Source organism: Solanum verrucosum, unplaced genomic scaffold (genome assembly GCF_900185275.1).
Source record: "Solanum verrucosum unplaced genomic scaffold, falcon-dt-bn FXZP01000103.1, whole genome shotgun sequence".
NCBI lineage: Eukaryota > Viridiplantae > Streptophyta > Magnoliopsida > Solanales > Solanaceae > Solanum > Solanum verrucosum.
The window spans coordinates 5,277,587-5,293,151 of NW_026020048.1; the positions used below are offsets into that span (position 1 = coordinate 5,277,587).

At 32.8% G+C, this 15,565-nt stretch overlaps 3 protein-coding genes across 3 annotated transcripts in view; all 3 read right to left on the reverse strand.

The window, feature by feature from the left end:
• Positions 1-15,565, reverse strand: part of LOC125822796 (catalase isozyme 2) — a 184,115-nt gene that overhangs the window by 145,823 nt on the left and 22,727 nt on the right. The gene's annotated exons all lie outside the window — the stretch shown is intronic.
• Positions 4,850-5,305, reverse strand: LOC125821908 (uncharacterized). Its single transcript, XM_049501264.1, has one exon. The coding sequence runs from the start codon at positions 5,303-5,305 to the stop codon at positions 4,850-4,852; it is 456 nt and encodes a 151-aa protein (XP_049357221.1).
• Positions 6,442-11,012, reverse strand: LOC125822792 (isovalerate--CoA ligase CCL2-like). Its single transcript, XM_049502254.1, has 2 exons — positions 10,779-11,012; positions 6,442-8,135 (listed from the first exon to the last, which is right to left on the reverse strand). The coding sequence occupies exons 1-2, from the start codon at positions 10,974-10,976 to the stop codon at positions 6,642-6,644; spliced, it is 1,692 nt and encodes a 563-aa protein (XP_049358211.1). The 5' UTR covers positions 10,977-11,012; the 3' UTR covers positions 6,442-6,641.

Consider the following 15,565-nt stretch of genomic DNA (forward strand, 5'->3'; position numbering starts at 1 on the left):
CATGAAATAATTAAACAAAAATTTTTTTATGCTAAATTACTTTCAAATATAAAAAAATGAATGGCTAATAAAAATAATGATGACGTATAAAATTTAATGACTGAATTAATAAATTGACTATCCTAGTATGTTGAAAAATTCTTGGCCGTATAGGCCGGCTTCGCAATTCGCACACCCCGAATTATTTATTCTTTACAAAGCTACTTGCATATAATGATAGAGTGGGTAAGTAAATCATTTACTAAAGTTATTTATATTAATAAAAGTTATTTACGTTTAATCATTTCATTTTAATTTACACAATACTACTATTAAACAATAAGTAGTAAAGTAAATTATTAATGACATGTTGATTGATAGAAATAAGTTAGGCCTGAAGTTGGTTTGTTTTAACATAGTATTAGATGTCGATTATATTGTAGATTTATTATTGGTTTACCCTTGCAATAAGGTTGAATTCAGATTACATATGTTTGCACAGGTATAATAATGTTTCTAAATCAATCATTACCTCAAATACATAAATAATAACGAGCGATGAATGTTAAATAATTCAACAAGTCATACATCAATTAAACATGACATTTTGTAATGTATAGAGATAATTTTATAAACCTGCCTCAATTTAAACGAAGCCAGACTTGAGAGTAGGTTTGTGAAATTATTTCTTTAATTTTTTATTTGTGTTTTGTGTAGAATAGCTTTGTGGGTAAACATATTTCATCTGAATGATATTATTGATATAAAATAATTATCAATAATTGGACGATCATAAATGTTCATTCTAATAATGCTAATTACTTGACGATATTTTTCTTTTCTTTTTCTGTCAAAAATGAGATACTCCATACCTAATAATTGCCTTCATGTCTCTCTTGATGAGAATTTAATCGCTTGGAAAATGAATTGTAAAGTAGTCAATTTAGGACAATTTCCTGCCCTTATATAGGAAAATTTAAAAAATGATAAATAAAGTTTTGCAAACAATAATTGTCCCAAAGTACTAAATATATAGTCTAACGTGTTTAAGACGAAAGGTAAACACTTGAAGCTTATCATTATTAAATGTGGCCTAATTAATCAGAAATTTGTGCAATCCATATCAATGGATTTTTCTTTCTACTAAAAACTGTTTTATTTTTAGAAAGTGAGGTGTTTGATCAAATTTTAGAGAAGAAATTAAATATTTCTCAAGAGTCACAAAAGTTGCTTTTTTAAAGACTAGAATATTAAACTTGAAAATTAATAGAAACGGTCTGCATGCATTGGGCTTATGATTTTATAAAGAGACTCTTTTATAAATACTAGTAAAGATGTACTTGATGATAAAGAAATGGTTGTTCGGTGGTCTTGATGCTTTATTGAATAACAAGCAAGGAGAGTCCCTAAAAACATTTTTCTGAAAAGTACTTTTAAGAAGAAAAGGATACTTTAAAATAAGTTGATTTAAGAAGTTTGACCAAATAAATTATAAAACGATAAGAAATACTAGTGAGGAAGATCTATATATATAAGGGCACTAAAGAATTTCTATTTGGCTTAACTCTTCCTCCCAATATCTATGGGCTTTAAATTTTGGGAAAATTATGTGAAATGACAAACATCTAGAGTATATTATGTAATATAGTTATAGTTTCGATTATTTTTAATTTGTGGATACAATTTGGTGAAATTTTGCTATTCGGTTTCATAATTGTATAAATTCTGAATTTGTATAATTTGATTTTTAATTGTATAAATTCTGAATTTGTATAATTTGATTTTTAATTGTATAAATTCAAAATTTGTATATTTCGGTTCCTGATTGTATAAATCCAGAATTTGTATATACTTACCCTAACTATTTGTATATGCTTTATGAAAAATTCATAATAAATTACTATGTTTGTGTATTGGCAAATGAAATATACAAACGGAGTTCTCAAAAATTTCTAAATGTAGAAATACAGAATTTGTATATACTTAATTTGTTTGTATATTCGCAAGTGAAATATACAAACTACAATCTCCATAGCAAACAAAACTATAGCTTTAGAGTGCAATTACTAAAACTATAGCTATAGAGCCTTCCTATTATCTTTGTTATTTCTGAAATTTTCTCCCAATTTCTTATTTTTATTGCTTAGAGCCTAAGAAGTTCAAACATAACAATTATTTTGAGGCAAAATGTCTTTGTATGTATATCATTGTCAATACTATTACTTTTCTCATTCAAATATTTTATTGAATTTTGGTTTGTATAATTAAGGGTGTATATTGATATATCTTATGTCTACAGGTTTATTTGAATTTTTGCTTTGTATAATTAAGGGGGGTTAAGATCTTTAGTTATACGAATGTTATACAACAACAACAACATATCCAGTGAAATCCCACTAGGTGGGGTCTGGGGAGGGTAGAGTGTACGCAAACCTTGCCACTACCTCGTGGAGGTAAATAGGTTGTTTCCGAAAGACCCTCAGCTCAAGTACATCAAATTCAAGTAAAATGAGAGAAAAACAATATATAAAACATAACATCCAATAAAAACGATAGTATATAATCAACAAAGGAGACAATAACATCAATAAAATAATGTGAGAAGTGAAACGCAGTAAACAACATAAGGCTATAGGTATCACAGACAAGAACTGCAAGTGCAAGGCTAGGACTACTACAAACGCTAACAACCCATACCCTTGCAAGGAAAGACAACACGCTAACCCTACTAACCTTCAACCTTAATACGCGACCTCCACTCCTTCCTATCTAGAGTCATGTCCTCGGTAATGTGAAGCTGAGATAAGTCCTGTCTAATCACCTCTCCCCAATACTTCTTAGGCCTACCTCTACCCCTCCGCGTACCTTCTACACCCAACCCCTCACACATCCTCACTGGGGTGTCTGCGCACCGTCTCTTCACATGTCCAAACCATCTTAGTCTCGCTTCCTTCATCTTGTCCACCACAGAGGCCACTCCCACCTTCTCCCGGATAACCTCATTCCTAATCTTATCACTTCTAGTGTGCCTACATATCCATTTCAACATCCCCATCTCCGCAACATGCATTTTTTGCACATATGAGTTCTTGACTGGCCAACACTCCGCTCCATACAACAAGGCTAGTCTAACTACCACTCTGTAAAACTTACATTTAAGTCTAGGTGGAATTTTCTTATCACACAAGACTCCAAAGGCAAACCTCCATTTCATCCAAGCAACCCCAATGCGATGTGTGACATCATCGTCGATGTCGTCACTTCCTTGGATTACAGACCCAAGATACTTAAAACTTTCTTTCTTAGGAATGATCTGTGTGGCAAGTCTCACTTCCACATCTGCCTCATCTAATGCATCACTGAATTTGCACCCTAAATATTCTGTTTTGGTCCTACTCAACCTGAACCCTTTGGACTCCAGCGTTTGTCTCCACACCTCCAACCTCGCATTAACTCTGTCCCGCGTCTCATCAATCAGTACTATGTCATCCGCAAATAACATACACCATGGGACCTTCTCCTGAATAGACCGCGTCAACTCATCCATCACCAAAGCAAATAGAAAAGGGCTAAGGACTGATCCTTGGTGCAGCCCCATCTCAACTGGGAAATGTTTCGAGTCTCCTCCAACCGTTCTAACCCGAGTCTTGGCTCTATTGTACATGTCCTTTATCGCCCTAATATAAATCATTGGGACACCTTTAGCCTCCAAGCACCTCTAGAGGACATTCGTCGGTACTTTGTCATAGGCCTTTTCAAAGTCAATGAACACCATATGTAGGTCTCTCTTCCTTTCTCTATATATTTCTACCAGTCTTCGCATAAGATGAATGGCTTCGGTAGTCGATCGTCCCGGCATGAATCCAAACTGATTCTCAGAAATGGACACCCATCTTCTCACCCTCATCTCCACCACTCTCTCCAAATCTTCATAGTATGGCTTAGCAATTTGATACCCATGTAGTTGTCACAGTTCTGGATATCACTCTTGTTTTATACAACGGAACCATTGTACTCCACCTCCATTCATCAGGCATTTTTGTTGTGTTAAAAATAACATTAAACAGCTCAGTTAACCACTCTATACCTGCCTTGTCCGTGCTCTTCCAAAAATCCACCGGAATCTCATCGGGTCCGGTCGTTATTCCCCTGCTCATCCTACTAATAGCATGTATAATCTCCTCGATCCTAAAACACCTACAATACCCAAAGTCCCGAGGTCTTTCAGAGTGCGCCAAATCACCCAACACAATGTCTCCGCCCCCCTTTTCATTTAAAAGTTTGTGAAAGTATCTTCGCCATCTTTGCTTGATGGAGATCTCATCCACCAATACTTTGCCTTCCTCATCCTTGATACACTTCACTTGGTCCAAGTCGCGAGCCTTCTTCTCTCTTTCTTTTGCGAGCCTATACAATTTCTTATCCCCACCTTTGTCCCCCAGCTCGACATACAAGCGTTCGAAAGCTGTCGTCTTAGCCTTCGTAACTGCTAACTTAGCTTCTGTCTTTGTCGTCTTATAAACTTTCTTAAGCGTCCGCTTCTCTTCCTCGTCTACGCACTCCACCAACTTTGTGTATGCAGCCTTCTTCGCTTCCACTTTGCCTTGGACTTCCCCATTCCACCACCAATCTCCTTTATGGCCTCCAAATTTACCCCTTGATACCCCCAACACCTTTGAAGCAACTTCCCTAATGCAACTAGCTGCTTTATTCCACATGGTGTCCGCATCCCCGCTACCACTCCAAGCCCCCATCCCAATCAACTTCTCACCCATCTCCTGAGAAAGGGCAGGGGTCAAGCCACCCCATTTAATCCTCGGTCGATCGGATACAATCTTCTTCCTCCTATCCCTCTTAATTTCCAGGTCCATCACCAAAAGCTTATGTTGGGTAGTAAGATTTTCACTAGGATAACATTGCAGTCCTTAAAGAGGCCTCTATCACCCTTTCTAAGGAGTAAGTAATCTATCTGAGTCTTAGCTACTGAGCTACGAAAGGTAACCATGTGGTTCTCCTTCTTCGGAAAGCATGAGTTAGCAATCAACAACTCAAAAGCCTTAGCAAAATTTAGAAGCGAAGTTCCACCCCCATTTCTCTTCCCAAAACCAAAGCCTCCATGAACAACATCAAAGCCATCAGAAGTTGCCCAGATATGGCCATTAAAATCTCTACCAATGACAATTTTCTGAGTGTTCGGTATACCTCTAACTACCTCATCCAAATCCTCATAAAAGAGCTTTTTGGCCTCCTCACCCCAGCTCACTTGAGGTGCATAAGCACTAATAACACTCAAAGTACATCTTCTAATGACTAGCTTAATCAACATCAACCTATCATTGATCCTCCTAACCTCCACCACTTGCTCCCTCAAATCTTCGTCTACTAAAATACCCACTCCATTTCTATCCCTTGAGCCTCCTGAGTACCCCAACTTAAACCCGTCGACATCCCGAGCCTTGGAACCTACCCATCTAGTCTTTTGGACACAAGCTATATTTATATTTCTCTTCTTGAGAATTTTCACTAACTCTAAGGACTTCCCCGTCAACGAACCTATGTTCCATGATCCTACCCTCAATTTATGGGAACCCGTAACCCACTTACCATTATTTTCCCTCGTCCTCGGCCTCAACCGAGGACATGATTCAATACCACCATCAGATACCAAATCCACTAGAAAGATACTGAATCTAATGTAAAATCTACACAGGAATACACTTCAAAAAATTCTGCAACAGGTGTATAATCTAAAAGACCAGATAGCAACAACTAAACTATAGGATCAAGTTTAGTGTATTCTCCAAAAGACACGATAGCACAACTATACTATATGCTGAAGCACTGATCTGAACTATAATAGAAAACAAGAAAGTACTGATCTGGAATATATAAGATGGAGCCCTAATCTGAACTAAAATGCCAATCAGAAACAGCCAAAAAAATAAAACAATCCAAATAATCAGAGTGTAATGCACAATGCACAATCAGGTAACCTTAAAAATCTACTCCTATGCTCTTCAAATTATTGAAAGTTGGGTGTAATTACCTACCAAGCAAGATTAAATTACCTAACAAGAAGGGTTTCAAAGTAGAAAACAAAAACACAAAATCTGCAAAAAAGGGCGCAGAAAATAGATTCAGAGCAAGAAAGAAAGGAAGACAGGATAGATAGAACCTGGTCGGTGAAGATGGAGGGCTTCAGTGGTCTTTGGGCAATTTTCCGGCCAGATCTCTTTATGAATGTTATGATGATGTATATTTCGAAAAAAATGAATTGGTATTTTTTTTTTATATTTGTAGAAATTGCATAATGAATAGGTAAGAAATTTCTTTAAAGCAGAGCAAACTGGACTGAAACAACACGAGTTTGGTCACTTTTGTGGGTAGATCCACCCAAAGATCAAGCCCAATTGGACCAACATGTATATTTTTATAATAAAAGGCAAATATTAAAGTTTTCAATATTATTAATGTCAAATTAACTATTTCAAGAAAGTTCCAATCAAGTAAATTCATGCCAAATACATAAATTTATTTGGGATTGTGAGCAATGTTTTTGCTAGACATAACAAAGACTGAAAAGGGACAATTTTTATTAAGACGTGCATAATTTCAATGCTTTTTTTTTTTTTTGAGGCCGGTGGGGATTCGAATCCCCAATACTAGGATGAAGGTGTGGGCAGCTCGCCAACTGAGTGTAGACACAATTTCAATGCATTGTTGACCTTGTCCCTAAGTATAAATTTCTGTATTTTCCCTGAAGAATTGAATGGTAAATCACCAAAGATTACTGCCTTAGGAACCATGTAATCCTGCAACCAATCTTCACAAAACTTGATAATTTCTTCATCAGTCACAAAACACCCTTTTTTCAGCTTCACAAAAGCACAAGGGGTCTCTCCAAGAACATCATCACATCTTGCTACAACTGCAACTTCCAAAACCATAGGATGCCTAATCAAAACACCTTCAATTTCAAGTGTGCTTACAGTTTTCCCCTCAGTTTTGACTACGTCAACAGCGCGATCCTTTAATTTTATATTCCCATTTGCATATTTAATACCAAGATCTTTAGTCCTATACCACCCTCCATCAAAAGCTTCTTCAGTTCTTGATGAATCTTTCAAGTATCCCATCATCACAGCATTGCCTCTAAACATGATTTCCCCTATAGTTTTTCCATCTGCTGGTACACTTTCCATACTCTCTGGATCTTTTACATCAACTTCTTCCATCATAATGTTGTGAACCCCTTCGCGAATTTTCACATCCACGTCTTCTTCATTTAACTTGGATAAATATTCATCTTGACACTTCCAAGGCATCGATATCATTGGACCAAGTGCTTCACTCATACCATATGCATGATTGATAGTAAATCCTAATTTTTCAAGTTTGATCAGAATTTCTGGTTGTGGCAATACCCCTGCTACTGTTACATTCACTTTGTGGGGTAACAGAGGCTGATTTATGCCTATAGCATTAGCAATTTTTGTAAGAATCATTGGTGCACCACAAAAATGTGTCACATTGTGAAGGTAAATTGCATCCAAAATCTCTTTTCCATTGATTTCACTTGGGCAAATATTAGTGCCACCCAAAGCAGCAATTGTCCAGGGGAGACACCATCCATTACATCGAAACATATCCACTGTCCAGAGAAAAACAGGGCTTTTTCCCATTTCGAATCGAAAAATGTCAGCAATTGTATTCAAATAAGCAGCTCTATGGCTATACACAGCTCCTTTAGGCTTCCCTGTTGATCCAGAAGTAAAATTGATCGAAATCGGATCAAATTCATTTTTCGGATACATAATCTTGAAATTAGGAGGCTGCCCCATTTCAAGAAGTGTTTGGTAATCCAGAATCTTTGATGGCCCTGATGATGAAACTGGTGGTTTTTTTACATTGTTACTTTCATGGATTAAGACAATTAGACAAGACTTGTCTTTTTCCTGAAGAATGGTAAGTGCTTGAAGCACTAGTCCAATGCGATCAGAGTATACAAAAATGATTTTGGCCTCTAATTTTTGGAGTTTTTGTGCTAATGTGGTGGCATCTAGCATTGTGTTAAGTGCAGAAAGGACTGCACCAGCCATTGGTACACCAAAATGTAGCTCATATTGTGCTGGTACATTAGGTGCCACTGTTGCCACCTGTTTGTATTAGGATTAATAAGTTTATAAATTAAGCTTGTTATAATTGGTTAACTATGACAAAATAAGCTACAAATAAAAGCGAAGAGAAAAAAGAAAGAAGGTTTGAACTCAGAGTTATAGTTAGAATTTAAAGTTTATAGGTTCAAGATGTCGTTGAAAATCCACTGATCATTTGAGTTAGTAGGTTGAAATGCTTCATTGATTCTTTCTTACTAGTTCAATATTTCCCTATTTAGAGAATTATACGAGTATCTTAGACTCTTTAACAAAAAAATATTAACACATTAATTAGATATTACTTTTCATTTTTAGCCTTTGTAATTATTGTTAAATTACTCTTTAGAATGATTAAATATTGATTATGATACCTACTCCCAGTACTTCAGAGCAGTTAGAGTTTCTTGAACTCATTATCACATAGGAAATCCAAATGAAGGATAAAAATGGAAGAAAAATCTAAAATTATTCTTGAACAAACAAATTAATTTGAACTATGAAAAATGTCTTTAACAATTCACTAGATAAAATAATAGAGAACGTAGGAGTAATATCAATTTGAATTTAGTACTAGCTAGATTTTTTAATTAACACATATGGGGTGAGCCAAAACTATTAGGTTATCCGTAACTTTAGTTGTGCGCCGATCCCCAACGTTAGATCAGAGACATAAAAAAACTAATTATTTATATTCGGTGTTTATATCAAAACTAAATAACACTACAAATAATATGATTCGAGAGAGCCTCCCTACTTCCAAACAATATTTAAGTCCATTGACTTGTTTAGTACTATTGATTAAATTCATGTATCTAGATGTTTTCCTCTGGTCGTAATGCATATCAATTGTACCTAGTCATCAATTTATTTATTTTTCATAATGTGGAATTTATTTATTTTTCATAATGTGGGTCTTTAACACATGGCTTGACAAAGTCAATATATTGTACAATTCCAAATCACTGCCAGCACAGGCTCATGCAGAATGAGGAAAACAAGGTACAGAACTAAGGAGTTTTAATTATAATATAACACTGATATCTGATATAAGAAAAAAAAAATTCGTATCATCATGTGCAGATGTGCTCTGCTCTAAAATATTTTTAAATTTTATGTGAGACGTATTTAATTAATTACAATTTGAGACGAAGACTTGTGGTCTTAGCTCATTTGTTTAATAAAAAAGAATGAAAATAGAGCACTCAAACAGGAAACAAAAAAGTCAAAACGTGTATTCACACCGACACACGATTACTCGTATATTTATCGTTTTTAAAGCATGAAATAGAAATATATACCGTTAGTACTTTTAGTATATATTATAACATATAGTATATATGTGTTTATTACATATATAGTATGTGAGTTAGACAACAAAAAAATTCATCTCTTACATTACTATAGTGTATATTATATGACTTGTTAACTAATCGTTTTTACATGACATTGTGAATTTGTCCCCACTCAGCCCCTAATTTTGACACCATTACGCAAGTTATGAACGTTTTTCCAAAGGAAATATAAGAGCATGAAACTGGAGGGGCCTGTTCTGTCGTTACTTTGTAGTATGAGCACTCAAAATGATTTTGAATATCTAGTAAGTCGACAAAAGATGGTTCGTTATTGGAAAAAGACCTCTCAATATATATTCTTATAATCTTATACAATGACTTACTAATAAAGAAGCTAGTGTAAAATTAGATCTTAAACCTAATTCAAGTTCTACACGCTAGTTCAAAGGATAGAGGATTGTCAAAGATTTATAAGAAGATCACTCGTCTCATTAGTAATTTTCATTCTTTAACACCCACCTCAAAACATTTGATGCGTGGACAACTTAAATTTGGGGATCCAACATCAAGTGAGATAGATACCATGTAAAATTAGGTTCTAGCTAGGTCTAACTCATACCCCAAACACTAGCTCAAATAAGAGAATTGTTCAAATCTGACCACTCATTTCTTTAACCACTGATGTGAACTTTTTCATTCTTTAACATCTAGTTGGTCAAGTCTATGAGATGAATAAATATGAGAGAAGTAGAACCATATACGTAAGTCAAGTCTATCTTCGTAAGAGACATAATTATTAAGCTTATCAACTAAGAATTAAGTGGAGGAATTAAAGATTGTTGTCGATTCTTCTTTTTATTATAAGTGTATATGTAAAAAGGATAATTAAGAACCCTTCTTCTACGCATCAATTAATTTGGGTGAATGAATGCGCCTTGTTGACTTGGTTAATATTTCAAGTCTCTAATGGCTCACTTCTACTTAACTTTTGCCTTAAAGAAAATAATTGGCATGCATGAAATTAAAAAGATCAATTATAGTATTCAAAGTCCAAAGAACTAGATCTGATTCTAGTCTAGTATATATATGTAATATTGTTTTCATGCCAGAGAGATCTTCATCATAATTATGTTACGAAAGAGTTCTAAAGAAAAGAAAACATAGATCTTGAATGGAAATTAGTCAAGTGCAACTACTTTAGGCTAAATGGTGCACTTAAATTTATATAGTTAATTACGTGTATATAGAATTAATCAGATCGTCTGAAGTATGAACATATGTATATAATTGCGTAGTACATAAATATATATTGAACATGGAGGAGTAAGTGAAAGGAAGAAATTAGACTTACAACATCACCAGAGGAAACTCCAAGTTGAGAAAGAGCAGATGCTAGGTTGATACATCTTCCATGTAATTCTTCCCATGAATAACTTATGTTTCCATAAATTAAGGCTATGTTTTTGCGGTAAACAAATGCAGCACGTTCCAAAAAACTTAGAGGTGTCAATGGTACGTGGTTTGCAGGGCAAATTACCAATCCCTCCATCTTTTCCTCCACAACTCACTCCATATGGACATGCTATATATAACATCTTAAAAGTATAAAAAGTTAAATTTAAATTCTGACTTCGCCTAGTGATGGATTCGGAATTTCACTAAGGGTTCGAAAAATAAAAATATATTGCATGGAGTTTGAACTTGGAATCCCAAGTTAAATTTTGAACTCTTTTAATCACTGAATCAACCTCTAATCTTGTGTTCAGAAATTTCAAAATATATTTATAATAAGTAAGAAAAAATGACCTTGGATATGTAGTGTAATCTTTTGCTGAAGAGGTTCAGGTGAATAACCCTCAAAAGCGCAGCCATAATTTTAATCTTAGAAATTTTGAATTTTATAAGTGAGTTCTAAATTTAATACTCGTACATATTTAATAATCTTCTTAATATAAATACATTATTTGAATTTTTTTTTACTAGGTTCAATTAAATTCATATTCAAATTTCTAACTCTGCCTCTGAACTAAAGAGATCACTCATTTCATTAATAAACGATGTGAGACCTGTTCACTCTTCGACACGTTTGTGATAACGTTGCAAAAGACAGTAATTCGACAACCCAACATTTTCTTTTTGAAATGTTATTGTCATACTACTTTAGTATTATTTAATTTATATATACAACATTAACAGTAAAATTTTGTGCGCATGATGATGTGGAAATAATATAATTCATTTTAAATTCGTGGAGAGCGCGTTTTGACGTGGCATAAATGAATCAGACATTTTAAGGAATGTTATTTAATTAAAAGAAAATAAAGCTTTAAAGTTTGGCTAATTAATAGAAAATGACTTCATCGTCATTCGTCAAGCTGAATGCCAATTGGTAATAGCTTGCTTACTTCTGTCATTATCAATAATACAAACTTTTCCTTAAGCTAATTGCTTTGCTTAGTTCCGTAATCATCAATAATACTATATACATATGCTAAACCGAGTTATAATCCACTCTCGAAATGGCTGTACATGTGAGTGCTACTTAATTTAGTCTTCTTTAATTCACTAACGCTGTTGATATATAGTTATATACAACATGTACATTTTAAAAGAACTTTTTTTTATACTCTTATTTGTCAAGTTTTATGTGCAGCACTTTTCACTTCTTGACATTTAAATTAATTGTTTAATATTTTGAAATGTACTTTTTTTCATCATATTAATTACTTTTAAAAATTGTAACTTATAAGTGTTTTATGTTTAGTTTTTAAATAACTGAATTTAGTTTTAAATATTGAGTTGATTTAGTTCGAAAATCTTAGAGGGGCATTTGGCTATGAATTTGTTTTTTTACTTTTTGCTGGAGTTGAATTCCAAAAAACACGTTTGACAGATTGAATTTTGGAATTTGAAAAACACCAAAAAGGGTTTTCACCTTTTTTTACTCAATTACTCATAGACAACTTCAATTTGTATTCATGGCCAAACACAATTTCAATTTTCAAATATCAATTTTCATTTTGAAAATAAAAATTATTTATTTGTTCAAATACTCACAATTTTCATGTCCAGACGCCCCCCGTCAAATTGACCGTCAATAAGTGAAAAGTATTACATGAATTGAGACGGAAGGAATAAGCATTTATAAAACATTTTTATTCCCTAATTTGATTGTATGGAAATAAATTTATTTTCAAAATGGTGTCCTTATTGATTTAGCCTAATGGTGCATTCATTGAGATAAAGGTATATCACATTTTTAGCAAGCTCTTTATAAAATACTTTTCATGCTAAAAACAGTCATATCTCAAATTTACCATATCAAATTTTAGTTGGGAGACTACCTAATAATTTTTTATGACTGCTTGTAATTATTGAAAAGTAGCAAGGGATTAAGAACATTATGTTCAGGAGATATAATTATTAAGGGCCATGTTGACTAAAATCACAAAACTTATAAATTTATATGAAAAGCAATATTTCTCGATTTCTCTAATGTTGGGCTGGCCATTAAAGTTGGGTTAACACTTGGATCATAATTGGGCTAATACTTTAGAAGAGTTTGATTAGTGGGACATTTCCTGGCCCAATCAACACCCCTAAATATGGGGAAACTAAGTAAATATCCTATAAAAGCAAAATAATTACAAACATATACTCATTTACATTCATATCCCATTAAATAATTACACAATATACCCCCAACTAATTTCGCTTAAGTGATACTAAATAATTACACAATATATATATATATGGTATCATTAAAGTTTCTTGTTCAGAAATTACTCATCATTAGTCAATGATACTATGAGAGTTAGGAAAAATTTTATTATGGGTGAGGCGCACATAGTGTCAGTTGTGTGAGGCGTTTTTTGGCTGCCATTTGTATATTGTGGGGTCCATATTGTACTTGTTTCATTTCCTTACATTTTCTCTTTCCATTTTAATCTTTTCTTGTACTTCTTTCTTTCTTACTTGCATTTTCTTTGTTTGCTTGCCAACTCTCTTTGTAATTTTATTTTAATAGAAAAAAACTTTAGAACTCACCGACGGATATATATATATATATATATATATATATCAGATGAAATTAAATTATTATTTTTTAAATAAATTCGAAGAGATTGAAGATAGTGAAACTAAAATAAATAAATTAAACTCTCACAAAAAAGTAAAAATTCATATAATCAACCAATTGAGCTACTAAAATTCATTTGGTATTATTTATTACATTTAAATTCACAATTTAATTTTAATTATTTAAATTTTAGTCATTAATTTATTTTTTGAGATTTTCAATTTTAACAACCCAATTCTTAATTGCCTTGTAACTCTTCTTAATACACTCTATTTTAATTATCTAAAATAAATAATAATTCTGGAAAAATATTTTTAATAATATGAGACGGAGGGACCACAAGTTTGTATAGAACCTTTTCTCAATTAATAAATGCTAACATAATGTACATTCTCACTAGTCACTACGATAAATAATTTAACTAATGAAATAATTTATATTTTGTGTAAATGAAACGCAACATGATAAAATTAAACCAACAATCATTTAATGAGATTTTCGAGTTTTCAAAACAAACGATATCACTTTCTTTTTTTCCGCTCTTTTTTCATAGTCCTCCATTTCTTCACCCCATTGCTTTAGTAGCATTGAAGGGTTTATTTAATAGGTTATTAGAATTATGCATGTCTTCAATTTGGTATTTGACGTTAATAGTAAATTAGTTTGAAGACAATAAAAAATACACAAATCTTATCTTATCTTGTAATATAGAACTATTTTTAAAAGTAACGCGAGTTTAAAGAAAATAGAGTGTAAACAAATTTCAATATAAGAATAATATTTTTAATAGATATTCAATTCAACACGTTAAATAAATGTGGATATAAAATAGAAAATAAAAATATTGATCAACTAATAATATGACTTTTTATTCCCTTGCACTTTTCCACTTTCAATATAATATTTTAATTTATTTAATTGAAGTTGACATGGACCCCACAATTATCTTGCAATTCCCACTCAAACTTTACATTCTCTCTCCTTTTGATTTCATTTTTCAGCATTAACTAATAGTTTGGGCCCCACGATCCACATGTCAAAAAATGGGTGGAGCCTCTTCCAACTTTGGTTGGTTGGGCCTCACCCATAATAAAAATTTTCTGAGAGTTAGTATCACTGACTAATGAGTAATTTCTGAACAAGAAACCTTAATGATATCATAAAATATATAAACTCTTATAGTATCATTGACTAATGAGTAATTTCTGAATAAGAAATCTTAATAATACCACAACAATATATATATGTTTTTATAGTTCTTCCGTATTTTAAATAAGATTATTTTTGTTTGTATTTTGTTTTCATATTAGAGCGTGACTAAGTCATGTATGATTTTACCGTACGATGATATTGTAGTAATTACTTTTGTGCGCAATATGTACGTAGACAGTAAGTGAACATTTAGTTGAGCATGAAATTAAGGTTGTAGGGAATAGTCGAATGAGTAAAGAATACTTCTATCCATCAATATCAATAAAATGTAATTTAGGCCAAAACAACGACCAACTATGTATTTATTAAATAAATAAAAGGACGATTTGTACATAGAATAGAGTGGAGATAGACTACATATGTGTTGTCGAACTTGTAAAAAATGAGGACGTAGAAACATTATTTTCTTATGGCTGTTATTGAAGACTGTCAATATTTACTAAAAAATAAATTACGTACAAAATTATTATTTGGAAGAAAAAAATAACAGAAATTGTAAGATATTTAGTTGCACGATTTGCCCTTTAAAGGGACTTGTTTGTAATTTTTGTCCCTCAAATGAGTTGATCTTTAATTTTTGCCACTAGAATTTAGGTCTAGCGTGGCCAATTTTTTCAAGGTTATAGGCATAATTTGTGGGTTATCATGATGCAAAAACATTAACCTATTCTCAGCGAAAAAGTTATTTATACAGAGAAATTAAAATTGAAGACAGATACGAAATAGGGGCAAAATTGCAAATGACCATTTTACCCCTCGTAAGAGCATAGGTAACGAATATTGTCTTGACTAAGACTTCCGTGGGAAGCGGGAGTAAACGGCAAACGTAAGTTATGGTTTATAAGTTT